This window comes from Ceraceosorus guamensis, assembly GCF_003144195.1.
Source record: "Ceraceosorus guamensis strain MCA 4658 unplaced genomic scaffold IE81scaffold_69, whole genome shotgun sequence".
NCBI classification, from domain to species: domain Eukaryota; kingdom Fungi; phylum Basidiomycota; class Exobasidiomycetes; order Ceraceosorales; family Ceraceosoraceae; genus Ceraceosorus; species Ceraceosorus guamensis.
This window is the reverse complement of record NW_020290064.1, coordinates 6246-24014: the sequence shown is the minus strand read 5'-3', so window position 1 is coordinate 24014 and position 17769 is coordinate 6246. Positions and strand designations below refer to the sequence as shown.

At 56.0% G+C, this 17769-nt stretch overlaps 9 protein-coding genes across 9 annotated transcripts in view; 5 read left to right on the top strand and 4 right to left on the bottom strand.

Moving 5' to 3' along the window:
- Window positions 1–524: 524 nt before the first annotated feature.
- On the bottom strand, window positions 525–1362 carry IE81DRAFT_273501 (hypothetical protein; the record flags this gene model as incomplete). Its single annotated transcript, XM_025511431.1, has 2 exons — window positions 525–1087; window positions 1167–1362. Coding segments are annotated over 2 exons (759 nt in total), but the record flags the coding sequence as incomplete, so codon positions are not given.
- A 661-nt stretch (window positions 1363–2023) lies between these two features.
- Window positions 2024–4559, top strand: IE81DRAFT_338131 (putative CCT8-component of chaperonin-containing T-complex). Its single transcript, XM_025515531.1, has 5 exons — window positions 2024–2653; window positions 2719–3800; window positions 3888–4037; window positions 4130–4431; window positions 4505–4559. Exons 1-4 carry the CDS (start codon window positions 2227–2229, stop codon window positions 4160–4162), a joined length of 1692 nt encoding a protein of 563 aa, XP_025367540.1. The 5' UTR covers window positions 2024–2226; the 3' UTR covers window positions 4163–4431; window positions 4505–4559.
- On the top strand, window positions 3997–4612 carry IE81DRAFT_222819 (hypothetical protein). The gene is made up of 3 exons (XM_025511061.1): window positions 3997–4037; window positions 4130–4431; window positions 4496–4612. Exons 2-3 carry the CDS (start codon window positions 4231–4233, stop codon window positions 4526–4528), a joined length of 234 nt encoding a protein of 77 aa, XP_025367539.1. The 5' UTR covers window positions 3997–4037; window positions 4130–4230; the 3' UTR covers window positions 4529–4612.
- A 2925-nt stretch (window positions 4613–7537) lies between these two features.
- IE81DRAFT_325606 (hypothetical protein) lies at window positions 7538–8128 on the top strand. Its single transcript, XM_025514575.1, has one exon. It carries the CDS (start codon window positions 7599–7601, stop codon window positions 7866–7868), a length of 270 nt encoding a protein of 89 aa, XP_025367538.1. The 5' UTR covers window positions 7538–7598; the 3' UTR covers window positions 7869–8128.
- Window positions 7881–9885, top strand: IE81DRAFT_222757 (hypothetical protein). The gene is made up of 7 exons (XM_025511059.1): window positions 7881–8272; window positions 8331–8582; window positions 8650–8706; window positions 8780–9064; window positions 9163–9219; window positions 9279–9524; window positions 9590–9885. Exons 1-7 carry the CDS (start codon window positions 8160–8162, stop codon window positions 9852–9854), a joined length of 1275 nt encoding a protein of 424 aa, XP_025367537.1. The 5' UTR covers window positions 7881–8159; the 3' UTR covers window positions 9855–9885.
- IE81DRAFT_222797 (hypothetical protein) lies at window positions 9729–11152 on the top strand. Its single transcript, XM_025511060.1, has 3 exons — window positions 9729–9850; window positions 10148–10232; window positions 10310–11152. The coding sequence occupies exons 2-3, from the start codon at window positions 10225–10227 to the stop codon at window positions 10869–10871; spliced, it is 570 nt and encodes a 189-aa protein (XP_025367536.1). The 5' UTR covers window positions 9729–9850; window positions 10148–10224; the 3' UTR covers window positions 10872–11152.
- IE81DRAFT_325604 (FAD/NAD(P)-binding domain-containing protein) lies at window positions 10884–13759 on the bottom strand. The gene is made up of 3 exons (XM_025514574.1): window positions 13147–13759; window positions 11474–13056; window positions 10884–11407 (listed from the first exon to the last, which is right to left on the bottom strand). Exons 1-3 carry the CDS (start codon window positions 13635–13637, stop codon window positions 11100–11102), a joined length of 2382 nt encoding a protein of 793 aa, XP_025367535.1. The 5' UTR covers window positions 13638–13759; the 3' UTR covers window positions 10884–11099.
- A 567-nt stretch (window positions 13760–14326) lies between these two features.
- IE81DRAFT_325603 (MFS general substrate transporter) lies at window positions 14327–17323 on the bottom strand. Its single transcript, XM_025514573.1, has 7 exons — window positions 16649–17323; window positions 16292–16549; window positions 15622–16159; window positions 15232–15538; window positions 14979–15148; window positions 14788–14877; window positions 14327–14700 (listed from the first exon to the last, which is right to left on the bottom strand). Exons 1-7 carry the CDS (start codon window positions 16948–16950, stop codon window positions 14521–14523), a joined length of 1845 nt encoding a protein of 614 aa, XP_025367534.1. The 5' UTR covers window positions 16951–17323; the 3' UTR covers window positions 14327–14520.
- Window positions 17324–17353: 30 nt separating this feature from the next.
- The window catches only part of IE81DRAFT_222711 (hypothetical protein), a 989-nt gene continuing 573 nt past the window's right edge, over window positions 17354–17769 (bottom strand). The window contains exons 2-3 of the mRNA XM_025511058.1: window positions 17509–17769; window positions 17354–17414 (exon numbers count right to left, since the gene is read on the bottom strand). The exon at window positions 17509–17769 is cut by the window's right edge and continues 5 nt beyond it. Coding sequence (XP_025367533.1) covers window positions 17538–17769 — 232 coding nt within the window. The 3' untranslated portion in view covers window positions 17354–17414; window positions 17509–17537. The remainder of the gene's footprint in view (window positions 17415–17508) is intronic.

Genomic DNA, 17769 nt, shown 5'->3' with positions numbered 1-17769 from the left:
CAGCACGACTCGCCCGCGGCAAAACTACTTGGAGGCCGCGGCAGACAGTCATGAGTCACAGTCACAGCAGTGGACGACGCACCAACAGCACCCGTGCATCAGACTCGTGCAGTCACGGGTATTGTTGCTGATGGTAGGAGCCGTACAACTTGCTGCGCTAGGCGACTCGCCGAGATACCATCATCCTCTACATTTTCCATCAATTGCAGATTGCGGTCTTTCACTCTACCCAATGACTATTCCTCAGGTATGTACACGTGATTGAGAATACTGATGCCGTCAGGCCTCTAAAAATTGTCACGGAATCAAAACATGGGGCCTGTGCGTGCGTGACTTGAGCCGAATCACTTGTCGTAGTAAACGCCGTGAGCAGTGCCATGTCCTACGGGCTGCATATGCAGCGGCTGTTTGGAAGGAGATTCGGGAACGTAGCCATATGGCACGTCGCTGGACTTGTGTGCGGCAGGCTGGTGGAATGTCTCATTGAGCGCTGAGCGGTCCCAAGGGTTTCTCTCAGGATTGGCAAGTCGGAAGGGAGGCCAGAAAGCGGCCCAAATGGCGTTGCTGAGGGCCAGAGGCAGAGCATCCAGCACGAAGAGGTAGATTTCGGTACTGTACAGCTTTCCACCATATCCTTGAGCCATCTCGATGATCCTATAGACCGAGCGGACAATGATGAAGATGCTGGACAAGTACAAGAGATAGAGCGTCACTGTAGCCGTCTTGGTGGATGAGCGAGAAGCGGTGCTGCCGGGTGCTCGAGCGATGTTTCTGTGCGCGGTCAGCAACAGACCGACAAAGATGAGATAGGAGATGCCTTGACAAATGACACCAATGAGGAAGATTTTATCTCCCAGATCAGCTTTGTCTCCGCCTGTTGCCTGCAGGCCACCGCCAGTCGCCTGGATGAGGAAGGTGATGACGTCCGACCAGATGAAAAGCCTTCCGACAAGCTTGGGGGGCAGGATGGAGTAGACGCACTTTTGCCGTAGAGGAGAATTAGCCGTGAGTGTCGCATCAATGGATCGCATCAGGCGTCCGTAGAGCATGTAGTTGAATGCTAAGAAGGCCGCCGGGCTGAGGATAACTGCGCAAGATGATGCAAAGATGAGCCATCAGCCCTCACGCTAGCAAAACACGTCCTAGCCTTGCGCGCCAGCACTTACCAAACAGGTTGGCGATGGCATACAGTCCTATGCTCTGTTGATTATATCGACAGGCAATACGGAGCGCGAATCCGAGCGCAGAAAACGCTTCAGAAATGGGGAGGCAAAGGACCCACCTTGCCCATCGTGTCTTTGCAAACCATGCAAAGTGGACCAGCGAAAGGATGAGGTAGGCAGCAGCAAAGGCTACGTTACCAGGGATGGAGAAGAGGTAAGGCAAAGGACTGCCTGCTTCGAGACCTGCTTTGGCTGACGACATGGTGGGAAGATGAGCTGGTTAAAGGAGGGCAGCGGTAGGCGGATTGATCGTCGTCATCTGTGGGAGAGCTAAGAAAGCGCAGACAATCTCCTCCTTTTGTACCCTTCCCTTCCTCCCACCGCGTGTCCTGCACTGTCCCAACTCCAACATGATCGGCTTGCGACTGGCAATCAATCCGCGCACAGCCACGAGCCCAAGCAGCTGCGGGGAATGTCAGCCTTTCCGAAGCTCGTCATTTGGTCGTTCGGAGACGTTTCGAGGCATAATAGTCTGTTGGATGATCCGCATCTTCGTGCCCGCGGATGAATTTGCAGGCGGAGCACCACTATGACCGTGTATAGAAGAAGGCTGTGCGAAGCAAGATCTTCCTTCTACGCAACAAGACTCGCGACTGCATGCGAGCCGATTCCGCGCGGGGAAATGTCGACTTTTGCAGGAGGAGGCATCCTTTCCGCGGAAAGAAGACGAAGTCGCCACGTGACAAATCAAGACGGTCGATATATCGGCCGGGACAAGAAGCGTCTGGCGGCTTCGACGTGAAGACGCGTCGTGGAAAGTCGTGAGCAGCTGCTGTGTGTGCAACATATTACTCTCGAAATCAAGAATCATCGTGGAGATCGCTCGATTTGCAGTTAGCAGTCGCTCACGAGTCACGAGTCACGAGTCCTGAAAGGAGAGCAGTCTGAGTGTTGAGATCAGCCCTTCGTGGAGCAATCAGCCAAGTCCTCCTCCACGCTCTCCCTCATCACGTCAAGCCAGAGCTGACAAGCACACTGCTCGGCCACATTTCAATCTGCCGACATGTCGTTGAAAGTGCCAAAGGCGGGCACGCCCATCTTCAAGGATGGCTACAAGATCTCTCAAGGTATCGAGGATGCCGTCTTGAGGAATATCGAAGCGGCTTCCGAGCTGAGCGGCATGCTCAGGACATCCTTCGGTCCCAATGGCAAGAACAAGATCGTCATTAACCACCTGAGCAGGACATTCGTCACTTCCGACTCGGCCACCATCCTTAGAGAATTGGACGTCGTACATCCCATCGGCAAGTTGTTGGTGCTCGCTTCGCAGCAACAGGAAGCCGAGCTGGGAGATGGCAGCGCACTGGTAGTCATGCTAGCTGGCGAGCTGCTGCAAAAGGCTGCTCAGCTCATCACCTTGGGGCTGCATCCTACCGAAGTGCTCCAAGGCTACGAGCTGGCAAGGGACAAGGCCGTACAAGAGCTTGAAGGTGAGTCGATCAGATGCTTGCAGGCGCGCGAGCAGGCCATTGACACACATCACCTCTTCTCATAGACCTCTCTGTCGCATCTTTGACATCACCGCCCACGGTCGAGTCGCTCGCCCTGGCCATCCGTCCAGCGCTGGCCTCCAAGCAGTACGGCCAAGAGGACCTGCTGGCGCCGCTCGTTGCACAAGCGGTATCGCTCGTTTTGCCTCAAGCTCCTTCCGGCACAGGTGCATCCTCATCTTCGAGCGCAGCCTTTTTGAAAGACTTTAATGTCGACAACGTGCGCGTAGTCAAGATCATGGGCGGCTCACTCAGCGACTCTAGAGTGGTACGTGGTATGGTATTTGGCCGCACACCAGAAGGGGTCGTCCGCAAAGCAGAGGCTGCGAAAGTGGCTGTCTTTACTTGCGGCCTGGACATCAGCCAGACTGAGACGAAAGGAACGGTACTGCTACACAATGCCAAGGAGCTCTCGACGTTCAGTCATGGCGAAGAAAAGTCACTGGAGCTCATCATCAGACAGATTGCAGATTCTGGCGTAAAGGTGGTCGTCACCGGGTCTACTGTTGGAGAGCTTGCCATGCACTACTTGAACCGATTCGGGATCCTGGTCATAAAGATTCTCAGCAAGTTCGAATTGAGAAGACTCAGCACTCTGCTGGGTGCTACGCCTCTAGCTCGCATGGGTCCTCCCACTCCCGAGGAGGCAGGTTGGGTGGATGTGGTGGAGACAACCGAGATTGGCGGAGACCGAGTGACTGTATTCAGGCAGGAAGAAGGCAAGGTCGGTGGAAAGGCGAAACCTCGCATGGCTACAGTGGTCCTACGCGGAGCGACTGCCAACCTGCTGGATGACGTCGAAAGGGCAGTGGATGATGGCGTCAACGTGATCAAAGCCTTGACAAGGGATGCCCGGCTAGTGCCAGGTGCGGGCGCGACCGAGGTGGAGCTCTCCAGGCGCGTAACCGAGTTCGGAGAAAAGATGCCAGGACTGAATCAGCACGCGATTCGCAAGTTCGCCGAAGCTTTGGAAGTTGTCCCTCGCACATTGGCCGAAAACGCGGGTCTGGATGCTACGGAGACTGTTAGCGCCGTCTTTGCCAAGCACGCCAACAAGGATAGTGCGGATGTTGGGATCGACATCGATGTAAGTTTCCCGAGCTTTGGCGCAGTGAGGCTGCGCTGGATCAGTCACACCTGACCTATCCGCCCAATCCTGCCTCCTGCCTGACAGGGCGAGAATGATGGAACAGTTGCTACCACGCCGGCGCAAATCTTCGATGTGCTGGCTGCGAAGCACTGGGCCCTCAGGTACGCCACTGGCGCTGCCGTCCAGGTCCTTTCCGTCGACAGCATCATCATGTCCAAGCCTGCCGGCATCAAGGTCAGCATCGAGCAGTTGCCATATCCAATCCATTTTGGCTCCTTGACTGACCACAAAATCGCATTTACGCGCACCGCTTCGTCTTGCCACAGGTGCCACAGCAAAAGGGATGGGATGAAGACTAGGCTTTGGTTGTATGCGGTGCACCTAGCCGACTGCGCGGAGCAGCCACAGAAAAATTAGCCAAAATGGAATGAATTCATTTGACGCCATTTCAACAGCCTTCACCAGTGCGCCCTCCCACTTGCCGGCTGCATTCACGATTGTCTTGGCGACGGCGAAAAGCCAAATCCACGCAGCCAGGCCTGCGCCACCTGACTTGGGCGCCGATCACGCTGACCGTTGCAAAAGCACGCTAGAATCGCAGATGCCCCATCGTGTGGGCGTGAAGTTCGTGTGTATAAAGACAGCAGGTTCACATGTTCCGCTGCCTCACGCCTCGCTAACATCACCCCAAGTCCCGTAAGCTGGCCTTACCCCGCATCTTATGAGATCTACAGAGCTGGTCTCTGGTCAAAGCCTATGTCGAACACGGCTCATTCTTTTTGAGTCTATCATTTCACCCGGAGCTGGTCTCCATCCTCTTCCTCGCGTTGGTGCTACAGGCAGCGACCAACTCATCTAGTCATTTACACCTACTCATCCTACCTCTTCCAAGATGAAAGCTCCCAATATCACTGCTCTGATTATGCTGACGAGCATCATCATCACTACGGCCCAGCCCATGCCGGTGATGGAGATGCAGAATGCTCGAACTCAACATCGCCGTTTTGAGACGCGCGACGTCCACACTTCAGGGTGAGCTCACAATGCGGGAGTGGCCGCCAAAAGCAAAGCTGACCTCACGGGAGGTGAACATTCAATCTCCGCAGCACCGCCGAAGACATTGTCTCCAGCCAGTCAGAGTCGACCAAGCGCGCAACGTCTGAGTGAGCTAATAACAAGAGTTGTTTTGCCTGAAAGAGTGCACCGCATTGACATCGACGGCCATCACCTATCGAAAGCAACGACGTCTCGTTGGAGCAGTCTTCAGTGGAGGCTAGAGGAATCTCGACTACGCGCCGCAATACTGCAGTCAAGGACGCTCCAATTGTCGTCGTTACCGCAAGAGCTTCTGATAAGGTCTTTGCTGCACAGTGAGTCTGGAGCGACGCCGCGCTCGAGCACGGCACTTCGAAAGCAGCGAGCTACTACTTGCTCGGTGCAAGGGCGAGCTTTGAGCGCTGTTCTCCACTGCTTTGCGGAAGGGGTGCGCGGTTCGATGCGCTGGCTCGACTGACACTTTCGATCTGCAGAACGCATCACCTCGCCCAGAGGGAGCAGCGCGAGGTTCTCGAGGCCGCTGAAACCTCCGATGGCTCAAACTCGGACCGGGGCCAGCTCTCTCAACTCGCGAAAAGACTGAGTGACGAGGACAAACTTGCACTGGGGTGAGCAAGTGTGTGCGCGCCAAACATATCGCCGTGCTTCTTACAGCCTTGAGCCAACTCCCAGCACGATCGTGGGGGTTCATGCAGCCGCTGGGGTGGGTTTTGGAGGTGTCTACGCTCACCAGTCATGGAAGCAGCGCCAGAGGCTGAAGAAGGGGGAAAAAGCAAAGTGGGGCAACCCTAGTACCACCTCCAGTCTATCGGAAGGTCCCTCAAGGACATCGAGCTTCGGATCTACGCCTGGCACTTCATCTGCTACACCAGCCAAGAGTGGACCTAGCACTCTCTTTAAAGCCGCTGGCGGCAAGTTCAGGGCGTTGAAGTTCTGGAAACGTGACGACGACGAATTGAAGTAAGTTCCGGTTTCGCGCATGACTTGCTGCGAAAGTGATTGACAAATCGTCTGCTTTGTATGCTGTCCAGGCGCCATGCTATCGGCGGTGGTGTGTGAGTAGCTGTGCTCGTCAAATTCGGGATTGCAAGGCTGGGTCGTGCTGACTAGCGCATTGCTTTGAATGCGTAGCTTGGTCGCCACGCCCTTCGCCCTAGCCGGGGGAATATACGGAGGCTACAAAATCAACAAGTGGAGAAATGGGCGCAAGGGGAAGCTCGACGCGAACGCCAAGTCTGCTCGAGCCGTACCAGGCAGCGCTTCCAACTTGCCCACCAGAATGACACCACAGACAACAGTCGGAGGCGGAAGAGGTGGCCAAGGCATCGGATCTCTCTTTGGCAAGTTTGGCAAATTTGGTCGAATTGCCAAAAGATCTTCTATGACTCTGTGAGTTTTACGAGCCGCTTATCCACTTCTAACGCACCGAATGCCGTCTCACATATACTATCATTTGGCTGCGCTTTGTAGACCGACATACCTCGATTCACGCGAACCCAAAGTAGATTCTCCCGGCGCTGCAGAGTGAGCAATTGAGAAAGGGTTCACACTATAATGAGAGTGCGTTGACATCTTGCCTGGCGTGCAGACACATCGTGGCTCCTACGGTAGTCGTTGGCGCTCGCCGCGATGACTCCGACCACTTGGAAGCCCGCAGCTCTTCCGAGGAAAGCAGACGTAGGCGCAACAAGTCTATGGCCATGTGAGTACGCTAAGAGTCCCGAGCGAGCGGATGGTAGACAAGAGGGCGGCACACGTCGGCATTGACTTGCACCGCCTCGCCAGAGGGGCAGTCACCTCGGTCCCGTGGCTGGCTGGAGTCGCGGGGGCTGTCTGGTATGCTCACCGCGACCCAAGCAAGCCACTCAGAAATCCCTTCCACGGACTTCGAGGCGCTGCTAAGCCTGCTGTCGAAGGTCATGGTGGGAGTTCAGGATCGCGCTTGCTCGGCCTTCTACGACATCTAAGACCCAAGAGACTCCTCAAACGCGCCACGAGCTTCAAGCTAGTGTCAGACAGACATCTGCACTCGTAGTCCGTCTTGGTCCTTTGCCAATTGGATTCAACGAAGCTGCCCCATAGGGCAGCTTTGAAGGCGTAAATTTGTTCGAATGATGAATGCTTGCTCAAAGGCAGGCGGCAAATCCACACGATCGCCGTGGAGAGATTCGTGCAGGCTGGTCGAGTCACGCCATGGGGCTAGATGCTCCTGACGAGGTGCGACTAGGCAGAAAGATTGCGAGCATTGGCGCAATGCCGACAGCCTTGGGGACGGGTCGCTTTCAAAGCTATCGATCTCGTCCGAGGTCAGGGAAGCACTCACACGTTATAGGCAAAGGTCTGCTAGATTGTGCTGCTGCGAGCATAGAGCGAGTGCCAAAGGAGTAGCACATATCGATGTCCGGGCTAAATAGGCGCGCTGTCCCTGCGCTTTTTATCTTGGTAGAGCCGATGACGTGCACGATTTGATTCCACGGCTTGTCGGTTCTCAACCTAAAACTCAAAGCGAGCACGACGATCGGCATCGGGAAAAAGTGCTGAACACGGCGTGAGTCACGCTGTGCGAGGGTTCCTTGGCGAATGCTGATATCGTGGCAACTGCGCAGCGCGATCGGTGCCAGTGCGACGGCAGTGGCAGGTGGTGGTCTCTGGTATCTCGTGCACAAAGCAAAGCAATGGCGTTCGAATCCGAGGCGAACGGCCGCTATCAGTCCGGTCAGCTCAATTCCCGAGGTTGCCATGCCGAGGCCAGCCCCTGCTGTTGCTGTTCCGAGGCCGGATGCTGCTGTTCAAATACCAGCAACAGTTCCTGCTGTCGAATTGCCGAGGCTGGTCCCTGCTACTGCCGTGCCGAGGCCAATGCATGCTCTTGCAGGGCCAAGGCAAACAACCTGGTCCAAGTTTGGGACATTCTTGGGGCGGTTGAAGCGCTTGAGGCTTCGAAAGCGCGCGATCATTGACGTGACGCGAGCAGAGCGTCTACAACCCTTGTCTTGGCAGGGAAGATGATGACTATCATGCCTTCCACGGCTCGTACTCTCTCCCCATTTGCACGAGATAGACGAGCAACAAACGCACGATCGCCTGCCGCGAAGTGCACCACTCCCCGTGCCGTGCCTTGCCGTCGGCAAGCCGACTTCCAGGGCGTCTCACGCTTCACTCGAATGGTGAACACAATACGTGTGACACTATGCGATCGAGTCACAATGTGCCCTCGGCTTCGGAACAACTGAGGGCGCATGTCAAATGCCTGCAGGGCGATTGTCGACAAACATCGGCCCATCAAGGGTCGAATGAGCGATGTCCCGTTGGGCCCACCTCCATCGGAGGACCGCGAGAAGGACTGACGTCATCCCAATCCTTTTGAAACGCAGTGCGGAATTGCAAGCTCGTAATACGGTCACTCAATCCAAGTATGTAGACCGTGTGGCCAGACCGCTTTGGAGTTACGCTCACGTCTGCTATGTACAGCGCCAGCCCGTGGCTTGTAGCCGCCGGCGGAGCTGGCTGGGTGGGGGCCGCAGGAGGCTTGTGGTATCTCAGCACGAAAGGTAACAATAAGCTCAGATCCTCGCTGGCTTCCACTAAGAAGACACAGCAAGTGAAAAGCAAGCCGAATGGAGGGTTCCTCTCCAAATTGGGCGGGAAAGCCAGTGCCTTGCGCCGCTTGAAGTTCTGGAAGCGTCATGACTCTCAGACCGGCGTTTCAGAGACAATTGAAAGGTCGGTGTACAGTTCGTGTGCTCTTTGAGCGCTTGCAAGCTGACACTTTTACGAGCGATCTTTCAAGGCGCCAATCAAAGCCAAAAGGTGACAGCCGCGACCTGACGAAAAAGCAGTATGCCGCGTGAGTCAGCAAAGTAGCTTTGCCTTAGACTTGCTGACCAATCATTCATGCGGCCAACTTTGGCTCGTCGCAGACTTTGGGGTACGATGGGAGGTGTCACAGGGGGATTGTTGATCCACGCGGGGTGGACCGGGTATCAGAAATACCGCAAACAAGCTGCCGAACTGAGGGCGCTGAACAGACCTTTCGAGCCTAATCCTCAATTGGCCAAAGAAGTACCACTCGTAACGCAACCAGCGGCGAAAATTGGCGGCGGAGGTCTCTTCTCCAAAATCACTGGTATATTCCGAAAAGTGCCACACCTGCGCCGGCGTGAGATGGGGCTGGATGAGACAGAAACTCTGCAGGGCGAAGAGCCGTGAGTCACGTTGCATTGCATTCGGATAGTCCATAAATCCGTGGTGCGACGCTGTCGAAGGCGGACGCTGACCCCGCTTTCGTCTTATTATCCCTCAGAAGCTTCCTAGGTGCACGAGACGGCACCACTAAGAAGGCTGTGGGAGGGACGGCTGGGTAAGTAGCCTACACGGCTTGTAGGAATTGACTTCCTGCCTGACGTCTTTCATCATCAGCGTTCTAGGCGCGGGAGCGATCGGCTTCGGTGCGGGCGCCGGCCTCTATTACGCCCGCCTTCATCACAAGGAGATGAGATCTCTCAAGAACCAAGGTCTAATGCCTGTGCAAGCTGCACGCAAGCCGATGAGCGTCGATGGCAGCCTAGACAGCTCCAAGAATGCCTTCAAGAGTGCTCTTTCCAGATTTGGTCGCTTCAAGATTTTCAAGCGAGACCAAGGCACTGCAACGACGGCCACTCTCGGGTGAGTGTCAGCGTGCTCTCTTTTGAGCTCAAGCAACAATGTAATTTAGTCTGTCTCCTTGACAGGGGCTTGACGGTTGGGGCCCTTGGCCTAGCTGGTGCAGCAGGCTACCATGCGTACAAGCAGGATCGAAAGATGAAAATGTTACAGAATGGCTTGTACTCGACGACGAGGAAGCACTATGCTACAGCCCAGCTTGGAGGAGGAGGCCTGACGAAGCTCAAGAACGTGTTCAGCGCGGGCCTTTCTAAGCTAGGCCGCCTCCCGAAGATCTTCAAGAGGCACGAGATGCCCTCGTCAAGCCCAGCTCCCTTCGAGCTGCAAATGTGAGTGTTCTGTGCGGCAAACGCCTGCTGTTCCACGTGATTGTCCAGCGGTGTGCTGCTCTTGTGCTACCCGTCCAATGCAAGTGCCACGCACAGGCTCAAACCAGTCGTACAAAGACAAACATGCCGTTGGGGAATGCCCCAAGCTGGATCAGCCCAGCGGGCTGGCAGAACCTCGAGTTTTATTGCCTCTTCTGACTTTCTCGTTTGTTCTTGCGATTTCATGGATACACCCTCAAAGACCTCGCAAGCTGACTCGCAGAGACTCACCCACGATTCTCCCTGCTCCCACCGGAGTAGTTGACTATGAAGCGCAAAAGAAGAGGATCGAGGACCACCAGAGGGCGAGTCAGAGAAGGGAGAAGTATCTATTCATGACAGCGTGAGTCATTAGCAATCTTCTGAAGGCTACATTCAGCGCTCGCCTACGCCGCACTGATGCGACATCAATATGTACAGCGCGGGCATAGTCGCCGCTGCTAGTGCTTGGGGGGGAGGCAAACTGCTGTGGCATTGGGGCAAGAACGCCATGGCAGCACGGCAAGCGTATCAACAGCGGCAACAGCAGCTTAGACTGGAGCGGAATGCCGTTCTCGGCATCCCTGTCCCAGAGGTTCACAGAGTGCTTCACGCTGAGATAGGCGGAAGTCGGACGCCTTCCCCTGTCGTTTCGGGCTCTTCGAGTCCTCGAGCCCACCTTCCAAACGAAAGCCATCACTCATCGAACGCTGCTGAGACGTCGACAATTGAAGGTGCTGGTAGCCCAAGGGCACAAATACCTGCTGGGAGGACATCCACAACGGGTGAGGTGGAGCTAAGCAGAGTTTCGAGCTCGGGCAGTGGTCCACATGCCCACACCCCAGCAGATACGGCTTCATCCTCTGGCGCTTCTACACAGCCTACAACCGTCCAACACCGGCCTGCCACGCCGAGTCTTCCTGCGAATGCCCCTCCCGGTACCGCTTGGGGCCACGTCACGCAGCACGCCGATGGTGTTCCTTATCTTCCTCCTTCACCTTAGGCAACCAATTCTGTGATTTGCAGGGATCGGGGTCATCCCCCAACAGCTTCCATTTCACTGTTCCTCACCGGCAATCCTTTCTTTCGTTCCTTTTCTTGCTGTGTGAGAGGAGTATTTGACTTGATCCTGGCGCTGCATCAGACATGAAGGAGTCACGCGTAAGGCGCACAGAGCTCGGTCGCAACGAGGAAAGCAGATGATGCAAAAGCGCTGTCCAATTGCCGTCGGCTACAAATACAAATCTCTAGTGTGGTGACCTGCCATTCCCCAAACGCCCTCGACAGCCAGGTCATGCGGATCATCCTTGATCTCGATGGTAGGTCGCATCTCGCCCGTCTCTGGGTCAGCAGCTGGCGCACCCTGGAAAACCATCTTGCCCAAACCCAATGAGAGCTTGAGCATAGTCGGCGCAGGCGTGAAGCTCTGCCACCCTTGCGTGTCCGAGGCGGAATTTGCCGTTGCGGACGCGGATGACCCCGAAGAATGTTCAATGCTACGCAGTATATTCTCGGCTGCTACGTCAGCCATCGCCCAAGCTGAGCAGAGAGAAAGAAACGATTGTCAGCCTGAGCTTGCATGGGCGATTTTGACAAGGCGCTCACCTTGATAGCCAGCATTCAGGGCGCCAAACGCATCGGCGCAGTCTCCTATGGCATAGACGTTGTGGATGGCTTCCTTGTCCGCATCGATTTGAGCGGGTGCAGACAAGTTGCCGTGCTTGTCCACCGTGTGAGCTTTGCCATCCACAAAGCAATCGCAATCGCCGCAAGGGTTGATCGGTTCGACGGGACCGGGTGCAGCATCTGCAGGTCTAGCGACGCGCAGGTGAGGCGTGACGCGGATCAGACGGCTGGTAGGATCGACGGAAGTGGGACTAAACTCTGCCAAGATCTGCGACGAGGGTTGTTGGCCCGTACAAAGCAGCAATAAGTCCGCCTCTAGCACGCGACCCGTCGTGGTCCTGATCAGTTTGCGGCCTGCCCCAAGACACATTCCCGAACTAGCCGCGGCGGGACCCTCCCCCGTCGGTGCGCTCTCACAGGTTGCGCCGCCCCCGACGCTGTCCTGAGCTAAGGACTGCTGCTGCGCATTGCTCGTGCTGCCTCGCGGGCATCCCTCACTGGTGGCCAACCTCTCTCCCAGCACCACATTGACACCGAGCTCCAGAAGTCTCTCGTATGCCGCCTCGTGTATCCTCGAATCGAAGCTAGGAAGAAGCTGCTTTCTCGAATGAATCAGCGTGACGTTCTTTGCCTCATCCCCCGTGTACAGACTAGCGATGTCCGTAGCATATTCCACGCCTAGCGCGCCGCCACCAACAATGACAATGTCATGAGCTTGTGCGACGCGCCTTTGCATGGCTTGCAGCCAGGAACGCCCTTGCAGCTTTGTGCGAGCAGGCGTGCGCAGCGGGTCGGGAAGATGGGATCCCAGAGCGTAGATGAGGTGGGTGTATGGGATCGAACGCTGATCAATATGCCACAGCGGCTTTGCTGTCGGCTGCTCTCCATCTCGCGCTGCATTACTTGCGGGCGACGCGGGCTGCACCACCACGTGCGAGTCTGTGATGCTAACGACGCTAGCTTGAAGCACTTGATGGGCGTGAGATTGTCGAAATTCTTGAGAGACGCCGCACTCGGTGACTAGCGTCTCAGCTTGCTTTTCCACCTCTCCCCGCTCATTGAGTTTGCGGGTCTGTACTAGAGGCCCTTCCTCGATGTCGCTCTCTTCGTTACGATCGACAGAAGTGGCGACAGTGTCGGGGCTGGAGCGAGTGGAGGCAGAGTCGGATGCTGTCGTTGTGGCCCGAGATGAGCGATCTGACGCTGGCGATGAGGTGCGCTGTGCTTGGAGTATAGGTTCGTCAGAGTCTCGCCACTCGGTGGAAGCTACCCCTGCCTGCTGAGCATCAGCATTTGCGTGTCGCTGCGTTGCTTGGTCGCCCTCGCCCAGCGGCTTACGCTCAAAGCCGAGCAGAGCAGCACCATCGCCTGTCGGACCGTGCGGGTCCCGACTTGTGGCTGCGTGCGCCTGTCGCTTCTGCTGATGCTCGCTCGACCAGCGGTCTCGCACGCTTGGTCTGGCCGGGGCGGCATCGAACAAGGAAGAGTAAGGGATGAATGCGGCGTGCTCCTTGCCTGGCATGACCGAGAATCGGGGAAAGACGTAGAGATGGTTGAAGTGGCTGCAAAGATGAGGAACGCTCTGCCATTGAGCAATCGGCTCGCTGCCGTGCATGCGCAAAGCAGCAACGACTCCCAACCGCTCCACTCACGAGTTTCTCTCGATCAGAATGACGCGATGGCTGGGTGGCAACTTTTGGGCCAGGACGCTGGCAGCGTGCATACCACCGTAAGAGCCTCCCAACACCAGCACATTCTTTGCCTGACCATCATCCAGCTCCATGCCGCGCCATACGTCCTCGGAATGCTGCGCTGCCCGATCAGGCTTGCAGTCGTGATGGACGCTGCGCTTGATCCATCGCAGCGGGGTGGATGAAGGGCCGACGAGAAGGGAAGGCTTGTTTGCCTGCACAGGACGCGATGCGCCTTCAGTGATGGGCGAGATCATCCTTGGAGCTGTGGTGCTGACAGCGATCAGGTGGCGTAGCGGGGCAGGTCCAAAGGGCTGCGGGTTCGATCGATGGTAGGGGAATGCTGATGCTGCAGTAAGATCGAAGCTTGGATCTGTGCGCTTGCTTGCTCTTGTGCGGCAGACAGCACGAAAGTAAGGCAGGTAGAAGCAGGGGCGTCTGCTGAGGCGCATCACACAAGCCAGCAGGGACAGAAAGGAGTGTGAGTGAAGCTCCTCACCACGAGCGTCACGAGTGTAGTCAGAGTGGAGAGTGCAACGAAGAGCGAGCGGGCAGCACGGGAAAGGGAAGCCTCTGCAGTTGGAGTGCACGCGGGGGGGGGCCAAGATGCGAGCCATCAGACAGCCATGCAGCTGCAGACCACGATCGTCATGCATTCGTGATTTGCCATCGACACAAATCATCTGATTAGGCGGTCGCTTTTGCGTTCGCGCTTCCTCTGCTACTGCACCAAAACGCAGGTCCGAGGGTCGTGCAGCAGGCCCCGGCCAACGTCGCGCATGCAGCAAGCAACAAGCAGTCGGAGTTCAGAGTCGCGCGCGGTTCATCGGGACTCGACAATCACGAATCGACAATCACGAACCAGTCCACATGTGTCCACTCTCCATGCTGCGGGTCTCGAGTGGTGGATTTGACGTCGCTCTGGATCCGAGCAAGAGTCACCGGGGGTTTGAGTTGAGATGAGCAATCATGTGTATCCCTCTCATACCAACAGCCCACAGCTTTTGAAAGCTTGGATCGAGCACACCGTGACCAACGCTTCTCTCGGCCTCTACCTCTTCCCTCTGACCGAATCATCACTGCCTCAGCCCAGTCTCTCCTTCTGCGCACATCGCGTGCCCTCCCTGTGCACGTATGGATGCGCGTGAAGTGTAGCATTGCAAGTCGTAGCTATCCACAGCACTTTGAGGCACATCGCATTGCGCATCCGCTCGGAATAGAAGCAGCAGAACGTCTATTGCAGCACTTGCGCATCCATCACCCTCGAGGTCCAGATCACCAAACAAGCAGATCTTCGTCTTCACCACTCAAAACAGGCGTGAGGAAAGGATCAGATCAAGCTGGACTGCCTTCCTGTCTTCCGTTCGTGGATGTTGCAGCGGGCGCTGTTGCTTCATCTGGTTGTTGCTCCGCATCAGGCTTCTGGGTCTTATTGATGGTGTGCTCCGGCAACCACAGGGCCAGGATGAAGCAGCATGCGAAGGCTGCCGTGGAGGCGCGCGCAACGGTTTGGAACTGGACAAAGAAGTACATCCGGTGGGAATGTTTGTGAGCATCGAGTCGACCAGCTCGCATGGATGGGAACACTCTGCGATGACTTACAGCTAGAATGAAGCTTTCGCGCGCCTGCAGTTGCGTCACGGGATCCAGCTTGCGGATAAACAAGATGTCTCGTCTCAACTTCTCGATGATCTGGTGACAAGAGCAGCCAAGTTGCAGGCAAAAGATGAGCAGGTTTCGATGAGGAATAATCGAAAGATTAAACAGGAAACGCTGAAATTCCGGCCTCTCACCTCGGCGCTTCCTGGACCTCGGATACGCGCGCCAAGCTCATTCGCTACTCGATCCTGGAACAGCGCTCCCGATATGCCCAGACCCAAAACGCTTCCAAGCCCTCTGCAAAAAAACATCAGCCCTTGGGCGGAAGCTTGATCGCGGTGCGGCAGCGCAGTGGTCAAAGCGACTGAGCAAACGGCGAACAGGTATCGCATCAAAGTCAGCGAATCCACTTTGGCGCCATGTGCATTGCTGCCGGCATGTACTGACCAAGCACGATGGTAAAGGACGCTGCACCGATGCCATTGGGTATGATGCTGGCGTAGAGCTTTACATCAGACGTGTTGATGTCAAAAGTCGTGTAGGAGGCTAGGGTCGCGATGGTGATCAGGTTGCAGATCTGCAGCAAGTTCCAGTAGCGACCAGTCTTGCGCAGATAGAAGCCTGCGAATAGAGCGCTGACGGCGGTATTGATGGAGAAGGGAAGCATCTGCAGGCCAGTCTTAGTCGAGGTGTACAAACGACCAGCTTGAAAGTAGATTGGCATGTGAAAGATGAAGCCTTGAAAGGCAAAATTCTGGCGGGGAGTGAGGCGTCTTAGCACAAGGTGCGACCTGCGTTTTGGGGACCAAGCATTTTGGGTACTCGAACAAGACTCACTGAAGTTAGATAGTAGCCTGCAGCACAGATCACGGTGCGGTTGTTGAAGAGTCGCATGGGGATCACAGCTCCTGTGCGCTTTGCTACCGTTCCTTCATACGACAGAAAGACGGCCGTCAGAACAGCAAAGCTGACCAAGCAGGCGATGACTTTCGGATCGGAAATTGGCAATCTAGAAGAGGAGATGAGCGTGAGACCCGAGATGAGGCAGAGCAAGCTGATGATCAAGAGGAGGGTGCCGGGCAGATCGAGCAATTTCCACAGAGGCACGGTCTGGACCTCTGCGTGAGGTGGTGCAGTCCTCGCCTCGCCGGAATCGTCGGAGCGAGCTTGGTCATTGGTGGCCATCGGAGCAGTCTGTGCAACCGCCTCGGGCTCATCCTCCTCCTTTGGTAGTTTTGGTAGATGAAGCATGAAGACGATGGTGATGTATGCAGTCAAGAGCAAAGGGACCTGAGACAAGAAAGACCAACGCCATCCGAGCGTCTCTGCTAGCAAGCCTCCCAACGGTCCGCCTGAAGCTGTGCCGATCGAGAAGCTGTGCATGGGGGCGATGAACAAGGCGTGGATAAGAGGGATGATCGATGATCAGATGTTGCAGGGCGGGCGAGATGTGCCGCGGACACGATGCGTTGCGGCGCCTTGCTTGCGCAAAGGCGTGACCACTCACACCAGCTGAGCAACGCCTTGGTATAGGCCACGGCTGCGATTCGGTACCAAGTCTGTGAGCACGATGCTCATGCACGCAGCGATACCACCTCCACCCATGCCAGCCAAAGCGCGGGCAAAGACGAGGAGAATCATGGAAGGGGCAACGGCGCACATGGCCGTTCCTGCAGTGAAGAATGCGACGCCCATGAGCAGCGCCTGCTTTCTGCCAATGACGTCTGCGAGTCGACCGTACAGAGGTGCGCATGCGCAGTTGGTGCTGAGAATCACGAATGGGTCATTCAAATTGTGATCGTCAGCGCCTAGCTTGCTTTGTACGCGCAGCTGCCGCCTTGGCCATCTGCGGGGCTGTACTCACAGCATGTAGCTCAAGCCGATCCATGGCAAATACTCTGCAGCATCGAAGCTGCTTGAGATGTAGCCGCCGAGCGTGGTCACCAGCGTAGTGTCCAGACCGACCAGCGTCACGGATGAAAAGAGGCAGACGAGCGAGGTGTATAGCTGAGACCTGGGCACAGACTCTTTCACAGCCTCGATGCGAGCAGCCAACGAAGCTTGTCGCGCTTCCTCATCAGTCACGATGGTGTCATGGGGGGAGGCGGATGGTGCGGCTTGCTGCGAAGGAGCAAGGAGGCGAGTGCGCTCGCTCGGGTTCGACATGGTGCTGACGCTTCGTGCTGGTGATTGACGCTTCTTGCTGTTGCTGTTGCTGTTGCTGTTGCTGTTGCTGTCACTCTTGCTCTTGTCGCTACTGGTATCGGGACGAGCATATGAAGCGCTTGCGAAAGCTGCAGGGCGAGCGGCTGACGATAGTAGTAGTAGTAGTAGTAGTAGTGGTGGTCGAGGGGTCAGCGAGGTGGGGCGAGTTGGAGCTGGCGGTGTAGTGATGCGTCGCAGAGGTCAAGGCGCTCGGCGTTTAAATGCAGTCGACTGTGCTTGCTGCTCTCGCTCCATCTGCTACCACGAGCCGATGGTGACTCGCCTATCAAGGATCCTGAACCACATTCGAAATCTTGAGGAGAGAAAGAGAGAGAGAGAGAGAGAGAGAGAGAGAGAGAGAGAGAGAGAGAGAGAGAGAGAGAGAGAGAGAGAGAGAGAGAGAGAGAGAGAGAGAGGGCAGGTGCCTGGCGTACATGCATTCATGCAAGTCGTGTGAGTCAAGAGTGTGAGTCAAGAGTCACGAGTCACGAGCACGGTGTTATCCTCATCTGCATTCACCTCGATTCCATTTTGACTCTCGCAGCTAGCTATATAGATATCATCATACACCTACAGTACCGGTATATATATATAGCACCGATAGATGAGCCGTGAGCCGCGGCTGATTGCTCGCATGAAGGCTGTGCCGCAGGTCTCGGCGTTTCGCAACCATCACGAATCAAGAATCTTGCATCGCGTCGCGCGTTCCTACAGTACCTCCATTCTTGATTTTGGTTCAGGCTCTTGACTCTTGACTCTTGACTCTTGACTCTTGACTCT